Raw genomic sequence first — 16,868 nt, 5'->3', positions numbered from 1 at the left:
AAATTGAGGGCCTAGCTAAGGTGCTTCAGGCATCTATTCAGAATAATTTCTGATTTGCTACAAGAACTGCTTTCAGTTACAATTATCAGAACAATGTCAAAATAATTTCATTTACGCCACTGCTCAAAAACAAAATATTTTCTGTTCTCTTACTGGCCCATCAAAGCTGTGGCTCATGAATTATCACGTCAATGTCAGGATATTTGTGGTCTTCTCTTGTTGTCTGTCCTGAACTGTAAATCCTGTTCTGTTAATTATTATCTATTGGAGGATGAGTACTGGACTCTTATGTGCATATTTATTTTGTTGTGTTTATGAATTTTCTAAGATGTGTTGTTTTATTCTCTTTTTAGGGTGCCTTTTATAACATCTGGTCAGCGACATCGGACCCTGGCTCATTCATATTTTTTGCTGTTGATCGATTTCAACAGTTTCTCTTATATAAACTAATAGAATAAATAAAAATAAAGTAAATCAAGGTCTTCTGAGGAGATATCACAGACATGTCATGTTCAGCTAACAAAACATCCCAGAGGACCTTGGAGAGATTACATACTGCAGTTTTGGGATCCCCCAAGGAGCTACAGGAACCCAGTCCCAGATGAGTGATGGGAAATCGCCTGATATCAGACAGAACTGTCAACTTGTTTCACTCTATTTCCATCTTTAGTCTGTTACTATAATCAATTTCTGTGGGAGAGGGGACTCGCTTTTCCCAAACCAAGCACTAGAACAAGGTATCGGCCTGAGTCTAACATCACTTCCTGTGCCAAAAACTGCAGTTCCTTGAATGGCCACTTGCTCCAGAAGCGAGTCAATCCCGATGAACCCTCATGTAAAAGTCAAACTCTGCCACAGAAATAAACATGTTGGCAGCCTGGTCCAGTTTTGGTCTCTATAGCTAAACTCAACATTCACAAAAACTGCATGGGGACTGAATTTTTATATAATTTACCAATTAACATTTTATAAATGCTTAAAATTAGTGGTGGGCGGCTTTGAGTCCCAGACTGTCTGCTGTTGGTGTACTTGGCCTCTCGGTCAGATCCACCCCTCGCTCCTCAACAGCGCCAGCTTTTTGCCCAAATATGGTTCTTGCTCCAAAAACACAAGATGATGGCAGGAATGCCATGAGGCTTGGAAATAGGAGTCCACAAATCAATAGGTGACGTCACGGTAGCTACGGCCATTGTTTATACAGTCTATAGTTTTGCCTGTTTTTTTTTTTGTTTTTTTTTTTTTTTAAGATTTTTACAAAACTACAATATTGGGCAATGTTGAGATCACAAGCCATCTATGTAAACCAGCTTGACAACACTTGACAGCGATGTTACTCCTTTAATCCCTCATCATTTGCCTCCACATGGCACTCATTGGATTGGTTGTTCTTCATCCATTAAGCTTGTGTTTCATGTCAGGATACCAGACTCATCAGTCAAAACAGTGAAGGGAGTAGATTCAAATTTTGGACCCAGGCAAGGTGGAAAATAGATGGATGGGGGTTTTCATTTGTTAACATGCATATTCACATATTGAGCTTTTTACCAGCACTGAACATGTTCGACATTCCTCAAGCATGGCTTTGGTTTAAGAAGGTAATGAAGTGATGTGAGGTGCTAACAGCTCCACTCTGTTACCTGTATATGGAGCCTTGTTTGGCCCAGTATAGTGTTCGGTCAAAGGCCAAAGCCGCCACTGGCCCTGGTCCTGGTAAATGTGGAACCATCTCCTTGTATTTAGTGCCAGTCATGCTTATCCAATGCATTCCTTTAGAAGAGGTGAAAACCAGCTGAGCCTCGTCCCCTGGAAGCAGACAGACACACACACACAGATTAATCATAACTAAAGTTGTCCTGAGCTGATATGAAATTTTATGTATTGTTTTATTTGGCTACGTGACCTTTTTCTTCTGGTCAAAATCAAATAACATCATGTATAGCCAGTAACATTCAGGCGTGTTGTTTTAAAAGTAGTTAAAATACATGAGAATATTTTTAAGTGGAAATTATTAGCCATATTCGTGTCAAGTTACACATTGGAAGGCATAAATATCTGACCACACTCAAGTAATACTGTGATGTTATCAGTCTGTGTGTAGAAAAATTTCAGGTTCATAATTTGGCATCATTTCGACACCTTATCAGAGGTAAAGTCCAATATCACACAAAACGACGAATTATTTTATAACACAATGAAACGATGACTCAACAGCAGATTGCAATAGAAACAGTCCACCTCTGAGGTCTATCTGCAGGCTTGTCCGATAACTACGTCTTGACTGGACTGACTGATCATTGTTAATGTATTTGTGCAGTCATGCTTTATTACACTGTAAATGAGTCAACGTTTATTAAGGTGGAACCTGTCCTTTAGTGAGTGTACTGATCAAACAAAAGAGTTCAAAACTGGATAAACATGCTGCTGATGAGATACAAAGGTCAGGGTCAAACATTTATTATAGTGACCGCTTATGCAAACATCATGACTGTATGTCTTTCTATTGGAGCTTGCACCAGTGTGGAAACCAACCCTTCACACCAAGTGCTCTACTCCTCTTGTTATGAGGGTCAATAAGGACAAGAGTCACTAAAATAGTTTCTACTACATAAAAATTTTATGTTTTATGAGGAAAAAAAAATATTTTGAGACTTTGAGAATGAAGTCATTTTTATGAGAAAAAAAAAGTCAGAAATTTATGAGAATAATGTTACGAGAATAAAGTCGTAATTTTACGAGAAAAAAAAGTTGGAATATTCCAAAAATAAAGTTGGAATTTTATGGGATAGGGGATATTATATCATGGAAATAAACATACAGCTAGCAAACTATACAACAGGTGAGAGCACAGGCAGCCTCCTTGGCAACCGGGGACAATGGTTGCCAAGGAGGCAAACATTGGTTCCAGGTTTTTCATGGCTGTGGAATTTAGGAACATAATAAAAGTTATCAGCTACACTGATAATTTGCTTCTCACCTTTGGCCTTGCACTCTCCGGTTGTTGGATTCATCTGGTAATCTTTGTGGCATTCGCAGGTGAGGCTATTGTTCACGTGAACACACAGCTGATCACACACATCGCTCTCCAGGCACGTGTCGATCTCTGGATAGAAGAATAAACACTTGTAAAGGCGTTTCTAGCATGCGGCAGAGGAAGGTGTTAAAAATAGTGTACATGGAAGTCGGGATGAAAAAGTGGGGATGAACGTTTATCAGGCTGCCACTCACCCTCACACTGGCTGTCCCCGACCAGCTTCATGCTGTCGGGGCAGCCGCAGTGGAAACCCATCGGCTGGTCCAGACACAGATGAGAGCAGCCTCCATTATTGACCTTACACTCGTCCTGATCTGCAAAAACAAATATAAAATAATCAGTGGATTTGATCAAGGAACACTGCTATTTGCATAATAAATGAGCTTTTTTCTATTCATGTGCATGAACAGAACATTGTTTGAGTTACAATGACAGATAGTGTTCAGGTGGAGAGAAAAAAGAATTCAATGTGACATAAAAAAAAGTTAATAACACTTTGTTTCTTAATGTTACTCATGTCCTCATGGTGGACATAACTAGATGATTTTTTTTTATTAAATACCTCAAAGTCAGTATTGCAACAATATTGTAGGGTTGACTGTCGGGGCTTTCAAAAAATATTTACACTATGAGATTTTTTGATAAATAATCTCAGTAATGTGGATATGATGTCTAAGTGGGTAAAAGCAAATAACAGAACAGCTAGAACAGTCAGGTTAATTCCAAAAATTACACCACTTCAGTGTAACACAGCCTTAGAAACCACAGAAAGGCAACATATCCAAAATCTACAACTACATGTTTTTTAATATCGCAATAATGATATGATATCAATATATTGCCCAGCACTACTTTGCGATGTAACAGAATTACTGACCCTTAAATAATCTAATCTGGAGTAACTTTTGTAAAAGGATGAGTAATACTGCTATTTCATGGGTTTATTGATTGTCAGCAATCGCCAAGACCTAAATCCTAATACACAATATATGTGCAACAGAGCACTGGAATACTCTGAAAACAGAAATCTGAACTTTTGTCGTAATTGCTGGCTAATGTTACTTTCATATTTCTGATTAGTCCATTAACAATAACAAAGCAACCGGCTGGGTCTACAACCACATTTTTATTTTGGTATGGAACATTTTATTTGTTTCAGTTTAGTTTAATAACACCTCTTTTTCCAGAATCGTAATGTAAAAAAATATGACATGTAACCATTTTGAGTTTTAGATGGTCTGATGTTGAGAGATTGGTTTCTTGCAGAAGGCAAAAAGTTGGGTTGAGAAACACTTCAGAAACACAACCAACAATTCAGCAGTTTAGATAAAACAGAAACATCCCTCACATAAAATGAAGGCATTATGAGGGTTTCAGTACCAGATGATGATTAACAGTCCATGTAAAACTATTACCAGTTAAAAATAATGCTGTTGGCATTACAGAAAATTCATAAAGAAAGAATATTTTAAAAAATATATAGAAATAGCATTCTGATACACTTTCTTCCATTCGGATGACAGAAAACGGGTTCCAAACGACAATCAAAAACATTTGTCTGAACATTTTGGTGGTTAACCAAAAGCTAATTCATAGCTCAACGAAAGCTCTTTTGTTTACTGGATGAATTATGGGTGGATGCTTTTTACACACTGCCAGAGTTGCTTTGCCATTAGGGAGGAGCAATAAATTAGGATAATGTCAACCAGCTGGCTCATTAAAAGGGACAGTACACAAGACACAGTACACTTTGAACCACATCCCAGCACCGACTTACTGAGCACAGATTGTTGTAAAGTTATTGTACAGTTACTTAGAACAATGAAAAACAAAGCCACGTTGCATTGGTTCACTTAAGGCTGCAACTTCCTCTGATTTTGATCACTGATTCATGTGAAAATTTCACAGTTTGTAAGAGTCCAAGATAACATCTTCGAATGTTTTGTTTTATCTGACCAAATGCCCAACACTTTAAAAAATGATTGGTTTACAATGACGTAAAAGCATATCATCATATTGCAGAAGCTACAATCAGATACTTTTTTTAGCATTTCTGTAACCAACGACTCCAGCACTGATCAAAAAACAACTCATATTCGACTTGTTCTGGAATAAATTAAAACTTGATCAGTTGAGATTTTTTGTCTATTTTAACTCAGTTTAAATCTCAAACTGTGTTTGAACAACCAACATGAATGTTATGACACTCCCAGTCCATGGAAAGTATGTAAGGATTTACGCATTGTTTATTGAGCATTTCCTGCTGGCCACTGATAGATGACACCGATTAGTTGACACTACTACCAACACGTAAACAGAGAAAGGCCTGTTGATCTGTGTCCCAAGATGCTGGCAGCCTCTCTGTACAGTCATTGTTCAGTGTGGAGCAGTGCGATACTGCCCTCTGCTGGCTGTTAGTAAAACATCAAATTCTACATGTGGACACTAGACTTCAGTATGTGGCTGCTTTGCATCTCCTTCCAAAACCAACATGGTGAGACCTTCCCAGGATTTTAGAGCCTGACTGCGGGGATTTGTTCTCATTTTAACCACAACAGCACTGAAGGAGTCAGTGTGCTTCAACAGAAGTGTTTAAGGGGAGATAATCAAACAACAGCTGAAACGCTCTCCCTCACCACAACCTCTGTCACTTTCGTGGGTACAACACCATAAATGACATTTAGGGGAGACCATTCAAAAGTACGCTACGCTATCATTATTCAAGTGATCATGAACGCGTTGTACAGACTTGTTCAGTGCATACTCCCTGTCACCACGGAAACAAATAAAGTATCTATCTGGTTGACTCAAGATGCTGACAGTTAGTTAGTCTTCCAGTTAATCCCAAAGTTACTGGATGCATAGTTGCATAGTTAAGTTAAAACATACATGATGGTGAAAAGAACGTCACACAGATGCAAAAAGAGCTACGTTAATGCTGACAGCTGCAGGTAATACAGAAAATTTACCATTATGTTACATTACATGGAAGGTTATCCACAGAGGATTTACTGTAACAACCAATTTTGTTACATACAAAAAAAGTTCCATTACTTTTCTAAAACTTTCAATGATTTTAACTAATACCAGGACTTCTCCAGGCCTGGATATTCTGAAAATTCCTGGGAAATTCCATTACTTTCCCAGGTTTTCCATGACCATGGTGACCTTGTTTATATGGTAATCTGCTCCGAGGCAGCTGCTGCAAGTCTGCAGTGCTACATGTAGCTGCATGCTAACATCAGGGAAACATACGAACTGAGTTGCGCTCTTTTCAAATTTTGGATCAGATTGCAGAACGTGTTCCTGCTCAAACATGTCTGGTTGTGTTTAGAAGCTTTAATTGGTAATTTTTCACTGTAAAAAGTGCTGCTACACTCAGTGACACCAGCTGCAATGATGGTCGAGAGACCCCAAGAGCACAGACAGGAAGGACCCAAAAAGTGACCAATCATAGCAGACTTGGCTTAAATGGGAGGAGGCTTAAGAGACAGAAGCTAAAACCAAGCGTCTCAGGCAGAAGGTGATTACAGGTGCTCCAGCACAGATAGTTTGAGAAAAATTAAGTGTTTTTTAAACATTAAAGCTTGTAAACACGTGCTGGTAGAAACCCAAAACACAAGTACAGCCCTGAAAATGAGTAAGATAGGTCCCCTTTAAGTCTGCCAATATAGGAACTAATAGCTCATGGAAAAACAGCACCAGAACTAAAGTACACAATCATATGTGGACAGGGTTTGGGTATCCCACTATGGATCCTTAGAGGGGCACTCCCCTGATATTCTTTACTTTGTGGTTAAGGGTGTGAAGACATATCACTTACCACAGTTGTCCTCGTCTCTGCCATCAGAGCAGTCTCGTGAGTTGTCACACCTCCAGGTCTGGCGGATGCACTTCCCGTCTCCACAATGAAACTCAGACGCCTTACACGCGGGAGAAGTCTGCAGGCTGGGCTGAGACAAACCGCACAACTCCTGAGACTCGTCCCGTCCATCTTTGCAGTCAGCTCGCCCGTCACACAGCTTGTTTCTGGGCAGGCAGGTGTCAGACAGCCCGCAGGAGAAGAAGCCGGCGACAGTGCAGTTCTGGCAGGAGGCTTCGTCACTCCCGTCGCCACAGTCATCCATGCCATTGCAACGTAAATGTGTAGATATGCAACGTCTGCTGTGGCAGGCAAATTCATTTTTCTTACACCTCAGGTGACCTGTGAAGAGTGAGAGTGACTGTATCTGTTCAGTCTCAAAGGCTGCAGGTACTACATATCTGCAATAATGGCTTTAATGAAAGAGTGTTTTCACAGTGCAGTTTGTGAAATATCCACCAACCAACAGGCCACCAACATCACCAGAAACATTGGGGTTTCTCCCGTCTTGGTATCTGATTTCTGTTGAGTGTTTCAGTTAATAAATCTCTGACTGCAGTTTCAGAGCAACTCGATAGAGCAACAAATATGTGACATCAGTTTGAACTGAGTTGAAGAAATGATAAAAAAAAAAAAAAGAATTTGAAGAGAATCTGGGGGGGCTGATAAATCATATATCTGTGAAGAAAATGCAAGTCTTCATCAGAATCAGCTGTCTAAAGGGTTCATCATTTCCGGTGATCCATCTCTATTCATATCTTCAGCTGGGCTCAAAGAGAAGGATTACATGTTCATACATACACAAATGGCATACACAATTTTATATCATGATATTGGTATATCTTGTGATATATCACATATGAAAGAAAAAAAAATCAACTGATAAACTGATAGATAAAATTAACAGATGACGGGAATGTCTGTTTTATGAGTATTCCAGCAAATCAACACCTGATAAATCAACTTTTTGTAAAAAGATCAAGTTAATTTTACAACAACATTTTGTCACCAAAATAACAACCATGTCCTACATTTACAATGTAATCCTTGTTGAGAAAGCATTCATGTTTACAATACAAAAAATGTGTGGTCAAAATGCATCCCTGAACACCTCGGCAGGTGGTTTGAGTGCGGATCACAATGCGTCTTGGTGGTCGTTTACACGTGTATTTAGCGCTGTCCTCTTGTGATCAGATCACCCAAGACGAATGTTAACACCAGGTATAAACAGGGCCTCACCGGAGGAAAAATTACATAAAAATCCAATAATGTTATGAAGCAGTTTTGCTGAATGTTTTGTAACATTGACAAAACTGCAAATGAATCCAGCATTACTGAATGTAATAACTCTTTACTTTAACCTGACTGAAACTGCACATTATGTGATGGGTTGCTCTGTAACTGACATCAGATCATTGCCTCTTGCATGTACCACATTCTTTTTTTCCCGCAAGTCTCTCAGTAAAACCACAGTCTGCTGCACTTATGACGGGAAGAAAGTAAATCTTGTTCACTTCCTACATTTTCCTGGCAGGCATTCAAACCAGCGACTTTCAGCTCTCAGTCTCACATCTCTGACCTCTGAGCAACACTGCCAATACTCATACCTGCCGGCATTCCTCGAATCAACAGCGTTTCTGTTTAATGCTTGCGCTCACATTAAATCCTTTCAGAACACTTTCTCCTGTGCTGAGTTTTTCTTTGCAGCTTGCAGCTCACACTGAACACCAAATCCCTCTGGCATTCAATATCAAAGTCTCTAATGATTTTAACACGATTATAGAACTAAAATCTGCTACGGTATTTTCCCACAGAGGGCAAGAAAAAGAGAAGATAGCCGGTTATAATCAGCTAAAACTGCATTGCACAATACTGTATGCTGAATAAAAAAGTGCAGGTTAAAGGACACATGCTGTGCAACACAATTACAAGAGATAGCGATTGTCCGAGCCTGTTAAGACTTTGACACTTTTTGTGTTGGAATTGCTTCTGATAGATTATCACCACTGATCTACCAACAGTAAGGACCTGGCCTTTTGCTGGAAATCTGCTGGAATTTTCCACGGGATAAATAAAGTATCTATCAGGTAATGTGCAATCCTCACAATGGTGCACTTTTAACTTTAAAGTCATATTTTGGTCATCAGCCTCACCTGTATGTTATAGCTGGATGACGCTAATCTTTTACCTTTTTTTTGTAACATCAACTAAACTCAACTAAAAAGGGTAGTGCTCTAGAGCTCCTATCAAAAACCTTCAATTTATGGACGAGTTAGATGTTTGCATGGAGAAAAACATGCAGTTGTTATGCACTCATACCTGGAAAGAAACTTGACGAGTGTCTCTTTTGAATTCCTATCAAATAAATACCTTTTCATGCCTTGCATAAACCACTTTGAACTGCCTTGCTGTTGAAATTCACAATATAAATAACCTTTCCCTTCCTTGTCTCAAATTGCTAAATTATTTTTCCTAAACCATCAAGAAATATCAGATTTATTTTTGTTTGGTTTATGCTGCCAGAAAAAGAGCGTGTTGAAAAATGCTTGTGTGTATGTGTGTGCTGTTTGGATGGGATCGTGGTGCGGCATTGTACTCACTACAGTGGAGTTCATCTGATCCGTCCTCGCAGTCTGTGTGTCCGTCACACACACTCAGCCTGAGGATGCATGAGCCATCGCTGCACCTGAACTCCAGCTGCTCGCGGCAGGCAGGCAGAGAGTGACCTGCAGCGCCTGAAACACGTGCAGACAGTTTACTCTTACTGTGCAGAGTGTCCGTAGATAAGAGAACTGGTCAAGGCAACACAAATGAGGGAAAAAGTACGAAAATGATCACTTACACAACACATCTGAATGATTGCATTATATAAAATATGTTGAAAAACAAAAAAACAAAAAGTAATCAAACATTATTATACATACAGTATTATTAGTAGTATACATTAGTATTTACTATAGAGGTCTCATATTTTCACATGATAGTATGATGTCATGTGTTGTCATAAAGCATATAAATGGACAAAATAGCAAACAAGCAAGACTTTGTGGAACCACAATGTTTTCCACAGTGTGAGCTACAAGTTGCAGACAAAAGGAACAAAGCCTGCAGCTGACTACAAAGTGAATCGAATCCATTAAAAATAAAAATAAAACCTCATATTTGATTAATAAACCAAAAACAGATACAAACACTCATATATAGATAGAAGATACTCTATTGATCCCTGCAGGAAAATTCATGTATCCAGCAGCTCAAAAAACAGTTAATAAATAAATAAATTCAGAGATTATAACAAAAAAACCCCACAAGATTCAGAACGGATAAAAGATTGTTCAAATTAAATAAAATAATATTAAAAGCAAACCGTCAAAAGGGGATTATTTAGAGGATGTATTTATTTATTTTTAAATATGCAGGCTTACGTTTTGTGTTTATTTTACACACAAAAAGTCCAAGACTATGTTTTTTAATTCAAAAACCTGCAGATATGTAACGATGCGCTGTAAAGACGGGTCATACAACATCCGGAAAGTCTCCTTGTTTAAATCTTTCCAGCTTTACTGACACATTTCGCGCGTGTTTTAGTCCTGATACACCTGGAATCGAGCTGGCTTTCCACTCAAAAATGAGAGAAAACACAGCAGGTCAAACGTGTCGCTGAGCGCAGTTTGCGCTGTAAACAGACTTCATTCAAACTGACAGCAGATCTGCTCAACTGTAAACTCTCAGGACGTCGATTCATTTCAGAAAATACCGTGCAATACAAGCAGCTCTTTGCTGTCACACACATGCACAACTGATTTCAGCACCTTACCCAAAATATAACACCAGGTTAGAGGCGCGAGCAGAAGAAACAGACGTCCAAGGTGTCCCATGCTTGATGTCCTCCGCAGCTGCATTGCACGCCGACGGCGCGGAAATATGACGCAAGAGTTGAGTCTGTTTTTCTGTGAATGAAAAGTTGTCACGGTAACGGCCGATTTAGTGTTATTTACAGTCACACAAAAATGAATAATTAAATTAATACTGCTCCTGCTGTTATGAAATGACATTTTCGTCAATATTCCGTAGCCTAAATAAATCAATAAATGTAAGGAAAACTAAATCCATAAATAAAAGTGGGGGGAAAACATGCAAAAAATAATACATCAGCAATAAACAAATAACATTTAAATAATAGATAAATAATAATAAATAGAAATAAATGTAATATTCAAATAGGCGTGTTGGGTTTTTTTATGTAAAATTTGTCCATTTTTTTGCCCTTTTTATTTATGAATTAAACTCATAATTGCATTTATTTCCTGCTCATATATATATATATTAACTTATTTTTTTAATCTTGACTTAAAATGGTATTTCATTTGCTGTTCCTTTGTCCTGATTGTATCCAGTTATTTATTGATTTGACGTACATATCACAGCTGTTTAACATTATTTGGTTAGTACTTCAAATATGTTACATGAATTACGTTTAAAACACATTTAGGCGTCCTTTACGTCTTTTTGAAAAATAAATAAAATAATAATAAGCAGATCAAAACAAAAACGCTGTAATATAGGTCAGCATTACCTTGAAACATTATAAACATCATTTTGCTTAAAACATTTCTAGCAGTAGTCTGTTAAAAAAAACAACACATACCTTACATTACATAAATACTTTTAAAACGCTTACTTTTTCAGAGTATGTCATCAGAGCGTCCTGTCATCCAACAGTTTACAGGTGTTTCTAATAGTGTTTGCTGATTAGACTCCCTCAGGTTAAAGTAGTTGCAGTTTGTTAACGTTACTACTTCCTTTGACTAATTAACACGGATCTTCCCACCTTCAACACTTTGAAAAAGCTGCAGCACAACAAACAGGAGGGTCTTTCAGATGTCAGTGAAACAGTCCATACATGCTCACATCCTGCTGAAACAGAGAAGATAACCCGAAACATTTGTGCAGTAACGCCGGCAGGAAAAAGTCCCATTCAGTAGGATACTAATGGGGTGTAAAACTAAAAGTGAATGTAAACACAACTAATTTAATCTCTAACCTCATTGACAAAAAATTACACTCCAAAACTGCTCCCACTTTTTCAAATATCAAGTTGTTCTGAGTGGCCATTAGGTATTTTCGGTTAGATGCAGGGCCACTCTGAAGCGGCTAAAAAGGAAAGCACTTTCTGGGGCCCAGTCACTAGAAAAGAGGTGAGGTTGGGGTTTTTTAAAAAAAAAAAAAATCAACAGAAATTATTAAAACAAAATAAACTTTATTATCATTTATTGTTACTTTTGGAATCTGTAACCTGTTTCATTATTAGACCCTCCTCTTCTCCTGAAAATGATAAATGCATCCTTGGGGGGGTGGGGAGGGGAGGCACTGTTCCTTTACTGGGGCCCCATCATTTCTGTTCATGGGCCTGGTTACATGGGACATATGCTGCCTTTAAATGGGGTCATGTTTACCATGTTGACAAGCAGTGACCATGTGAACGCCCCCTGATGATTCACGACCTTGTTAGTGGAAATTTTCAGAAACCTTCAGGTTTCTAGTGGAATTGTGATAAGAATTATATTAAATATTTTGTTTGTTTACTTTATTTTGTAAAAAAAACAAACAAACAACTAAAACCTAAAAACCCTTAAGGAATTGTTTGAAATCAGACATTTTTTCATGTATTTCATTGCAGAGCTATTAAACTGTCAAGCATACACTGCATTGATTTTAATAACTTTTAAGTACTTGAAGTGTGCATTGTTCAGCTGTATTATGCAGGTAAAGACAAGTATCACAGAGAGACTCTGTATTGGCAGATGCTCAATATCAAATGACGCATTTCTGGATCGGCGGTAAATAAAGAACTTGTTAGGACATCCCTAACAATAATGATTCATGAGGAATCCTGAATTTTCTACTTGGCGTGGCTGGACTGTCGCTGCAGGTGGAGCCTTTACGCCCTCAGCTCTTTGGGCCTCAGCCTGTTGTTAAGTCCTATTGCTGTACTGGTAAACATCTACTTATTCTTGCTGGTAGGCTCACCTTTCACCCAGTATTTCATAACCATCTCTCACACAGAAATTAGCACAGGTGACACTGATGATTCAAAATAAATTTCACATCTGCTCAGTTCATAATACAACCACAAAAACCTTAAATAGAACACATTTTATTCACATTGTCTATTGTACACGACACAACCAACACGTGCAGCGGTCAGGCCTCTACAGCAGGTTTGAATGGAGAAAATAGGTGGTTGATGATGAAGGGGTTAATGCTCAGAGGTACGGCTCATCTGTGGAGAGTGGTGGTCCCTTGTATACAGGCCCCGGGGTCACTGGGAGCTTTGGCGCTTCTGCAACTTGACTAGAAGAGATCAGAAGTGTCAAGATAGTACTTAACATTCAGGGAAAAACAATATGAATCTTGTCAGGAGGTAAATACACGTCATCATGCTGTTTAATCTCACACCCTAAGTGGTTATTGCTTTTTAAAGGTGTCAGATGAATACATTTGAGCATTGGAGCATCCTCGGCAGGGGTCATCAAACAGCTGAAATAGTGTGTGTGTTGTAAAAATGTGGAGACATTTTTGCCACCCGTTGTTGTGTTTAACTTTTTACATGCCTAATACTCTTACAGTCACACTTACTCCAACTACAAACATGAATCTGATTATGATTGTTTACAGTAACCTCATTTAGTGACGTTACTGCTTTATTGAACAAACAAAACAACTATCTGTCTTCAGTCTGCTGTTGCTGCAAATTCAACACTTCCTCTGCTGGTTTTTCACTGTAATGTTTCAGAAATAAGAATTAAGCATGGTTGTGATGAGGAAGTCACTGGCATTAGGTCAGCTGTCGGTCTATGTGTTTTCCAATAGTTGATGATATTTAAACGTGTAAATAGTTAGCTAGGTGAGGAGCTGCAGGTGCATATTGCAGCATTTAATAAAATACACTTTCCTTCACCTATTAGTGATCTCATAACCTTTCTGATTATGAACAGAAATCAGGTCACAGATGTTTAAAACATGGGTGAGTGATCCGGCACTGTTCATATGGTCTGTTTGCTCTGCTTCTTACCTTAATCCAGCTAAGATAAAACTGTCAATGTAACATCTCATGAAAATGTCCTTATCTGGTTCTAATAAGGTTATTAAAATGTACTGATTGGGTGATTTACCTGCCAGCAGTCAGAGCCTTCTGAGAGGACATAATGACTGTGGCGGGTACTGACTCTCTGCGTCCATCTCTGGTGTAGTAGTAGTTTCCGGCAAACTGGTGGCTCGGGCCTACAGGCAGTTTGGGTGGTGGCTGTGTCCTGTAGAAACAGCATTGGAGATGGATTATAGCACAAAGTTTCAGCAGTGCCGGTACTTTCTCTCAGGCTGCATACTGATTCTGCACCTTTGCTTAGATTGTCAAGCCATACATTTATCACAGACGTTTGTGTTTATTGCATTTGTGGGGGCATGTTACTGTAGAAAGTGGTGAGATGATGGAACGGGATCCAGCATGGTCAGTTTGAATGGTCAGAAATCAGAAATACTTTACTTCACCCTGGAGGGATATTGTAATTTGTTATAGTTTTAACTTGTGAAATAAGAAACAAGTTAAAAAATAAATAAATAAATAAATAAAATAAATAAAACTCTAAAATAGAAAATATATATAATAAAATATGTGCACTATGAAATATGTGAAATAAAAATATGGGCCCTATGCTTCAATTTCACACCAGTATGTACCTGTTTAAAAATGTAAAACATGGATAATATGCTGAGTATGTAAAAAATATAAAAAACTAAAACTAAAACTAGTATGCAAAGGTTTAGAAATATAAACAATATGAGCGTTATGCTACAATGTACAACAAAATATATACAAGTATAAATAAGAGTAAATAATATGTACAATCCGTGCATCACATGTTACATTCGAGTGTTTCTGGTAGAAAAAAAATACTTAAGAATATTGCTCATTTAATAATTTCATAAAGCACTGCTGTAAGAGATCCATAATGTTAGGGGCTTATGGGATGCTAAAACACTGCAATTAGCAATTTACACTTTACGGTGTGGCGAGAAGTATTAGACTGCAAAAGGCGTTTAAACACAGTTTTATGTTGGAGTTTGTTATAATCCAAATTAAAATTTTGATAGAAATACTTTCATTATCATTGTAACTGCACATCGGCTCCAAATATCGGTTATTGGCCTCATTAAGTACTAATCGGAATCGATATCGGCCCTGAAATAACAATGTCAGTCAACCCCTACTAAACAATACTAAATGTGTGAGAGCCAAATCAGCGGCAAAACAGACAGGACAGTTTAGTAATCTCTGGGGGAGCTTGGCAAACAGCAGTGCAGCCCAGTGTTTCAAACACAACACTTTATTTACACCAATTTAGCTCTATCGGGGTGCTGCAGCTCCGAACTGGGATAGCAAGGACATCAAGGCAGGCGTGCTTATTTCAACAGGTCACTATTAACAAAATTTCATGTGTCCCCAGGGACAATATCGTTCAGTGTGCAGCAGCTCTGCGGGGACGCTAAGTTAACCTAGCTGGTTTTAATAATTTTACCAGAGTACGTTAACACTACTGCACAAAGTCTTACCTTTTTGCAACCTCGTCATATCTCAGCTGCAGTTTGCCTTGCAGGTCGCGCTGAAAAAAAGAAACATCGTTACTGTCAGTGGCTGAAAAGCATCAAAACACACCAGCTTCTCTCATATGGAGCTATCGTCCCACTAGCTCCACCGGCTAGCTCAAAAAGCTAACTAGAATTAACAACTTCCGCCCGTTAAATAAATTCCGTTAGAGTTTAGAGAAATCACACTGTGATAAACTAGTATGTCTTTCACATAGTGTTCTGGCTCGAATATAAACGTTGTCTGTGGTTGTGTTTCTTACCCCCGATAAGAAATTTCGGAGCCTCTGGATGATTTTGGTAGCAGTCGCCATGATTGCTGTTGTGAAGGGCACGCGACTTCTTCTGTAATGTGACACATCGTTTCTCAGCACGCGACTGACACCTGGCGGTCCGAAAGGAGAACCGCCGCATTACACACTGGAGCACTGTGGGTTCACACAAACCATGGCAGCTTTAAATTCATTAATTAATTGTGAAATCTAGCTAAATCGATCGCCATCAAAATTGAGACCATCGACCAACAGCTTTGAGGAACTGGAAACAGATACTAATATTAAAGAAATAAATCACTTTTAAACAGTAATTATTCTGAACTCCTCTTTTTGAAAATTGAATTATAATCATGTATAACATGTAACCTGTATAATAAAATGATATTATACAGAAATGCAGTCATTATTTGGCAAGCTGATTCCCGGTGGCAAAATGCAGCATTTATTATAGTTTGCGATTGCTGAAATGTAATATTACTCTAATCTGAATTAGACATTTATTGTAATGTCTCTGTAAAATAGGTATTACTGAACCTAACATACTTCTCGTCAAATAACTGTATTGACAGTAAACACAAAAAGCAGCTGTGTATTGTTGTATTCAACTACAATTGTAGTATTACAGCCTTGTCACACTGGGTCAACCTTTGGAACATATATTACTACCTCAGCCTTATATCCCGTCAGACATTGTGTGGAATTTTGTTATAATGAGCATATTGATTCTTGAGTTATTGTCAAAAACATGTTTTGTGAGGTCACAGTGACCTTGACCTTTGACCACCAAATTCAGAACAGTTCATTCTTGAGTCCAAGTGGACATTTATGCCAAATTTGAGGAAATTCCCTCAAGGTGTTCTTGAGATATCACATTCGCGGCATGAGATAAATGCAAGGTCACAGTGACCTTAACCTTTTACCTATGACTACCAAAATCTAATCAGGTAATTAATGAGTCTAGGTGGACAGTTGTGCCAAATTTAAAGAAATTCCCTCATGGTGTTCCTGAGACAGTGCGTTCACAAGAATGAGATGGATGACCGCATTGAAAACC

At 38.3% G+C, this 16,868-nt stretch overlaps 2 protein-coding genes across 3 annotated transcripts in view; both read right to left on the bottom strand.

Annotated features, from left to right (window-relative positions):
- Nucleotides 1–12,059, bottom strand: part of LOC121938179 (low-density lipoprotein receptor-related protein 8) — a 31,448-nt gene extending 19,389 nt beyond the window's left edge. Inside the window, exons 1-7 of one of the 2 annotated variants that reach the window (XM_088077625.1) lie at nt 11,575–12,059; nt 10,711–10,843; nt 9,494–9,628; nt 6,855–7,235; nt 3,226–3,345; nt 2,975–3,100; nt 1,638–1,803 (exon numbers count right to left, since the gene is read on the bottom strand). In XM_088077625.1, the coding sequence (XP_087933751.1) occupies nt 1,638–1,803; nt 2,975–3,100; nt 3,226–3,345; nt 6,855–7,235; nt 9,494–9,628; nt 10,711–10,843; nt 11,575–11,592 (1,079 nt within the window). In that variant the 5' untranslated portion in view covers nt 11,593–12,059. The remainder of the gene's footprint in view (nt 1–1,637; nt 1,804–2,974; nt 3,101–3,225; nt 3,346–6,854; nt 7,236–9,493; nt 9,629–10,710; nt 10,844–11,574) is intronic. The other variant, XM_042481459.2, reaches the window with a different exon arrangement.
- Nucleotides 12,060–13,034: 975 nt separating this feature from the next.
- Nucleotides 13,035–15,943, bottom strand: ndufa7 (NADH:ubiquinone oxidoreductase subunit A7). The gene is made up of 4 exons (XM_042483859.2): nt 15,803–15,943; nt 15,507–15,556; nt 14,069–14,206; nt 13,035–13,247 (listed from the first exon to the last, which is right to left on the bottom strand). Exons 1-4 carry the CDS (start codon nt 15,851–15,853, stop codon nt 13,160–13,162), a joined length of 327 nt encoding a protein of 108 aa, XP_042339793.2. The 5' UTR covers nt 15,854–15,943; the 3' UTR covers nt 13,035–13,159.
- Between the last annotated feature and the right edge of the window lie 925 nt (nt 15,944–16,868).

Source organism: Plectropomus leopardus, chromosome 5 (genome assembly GCF_026936395.1).
Source record: "Plectropomus leopardus strain MGB_pleo_1.0 chromosome 5, ASM2693639v1, whole genome shotgun sequence".
Classification (NCBI taxonomy): Eukaryota; Metazoa; Chordata; class Actinopteri; order Perciformes; family Serranidae; genus Plectropomus; species Plectropomus leopardus.
Note: the sequence above shows the minus strand (reverse complement) of the source record. Positions and strands in the feature narration are given on the sequence as shown.

Coding starts and splice junctions, on each gene's coding strand:
- ndufa7 (XM_042483859.2), bottom strand. CDS start 15,853: ATGGCGACTGCTACCAAAATCATCCAGAGGCTCCGAAATTTCTTATCG. Junction 15,557..15,802: donor TCCGAAATTTCTTATCGGGG/GTAAGAAACACA, acceptor TCTTTTTTTCAG/CGCGACCTGCAAGGCAAACT. Junction 14,207..15,506: donor TATGACGAGGTTGCAAAAAG/GTAAGACTTTGT, acceptor CTGTTTCTACAG/GACACAGCCACCACCCAAAC.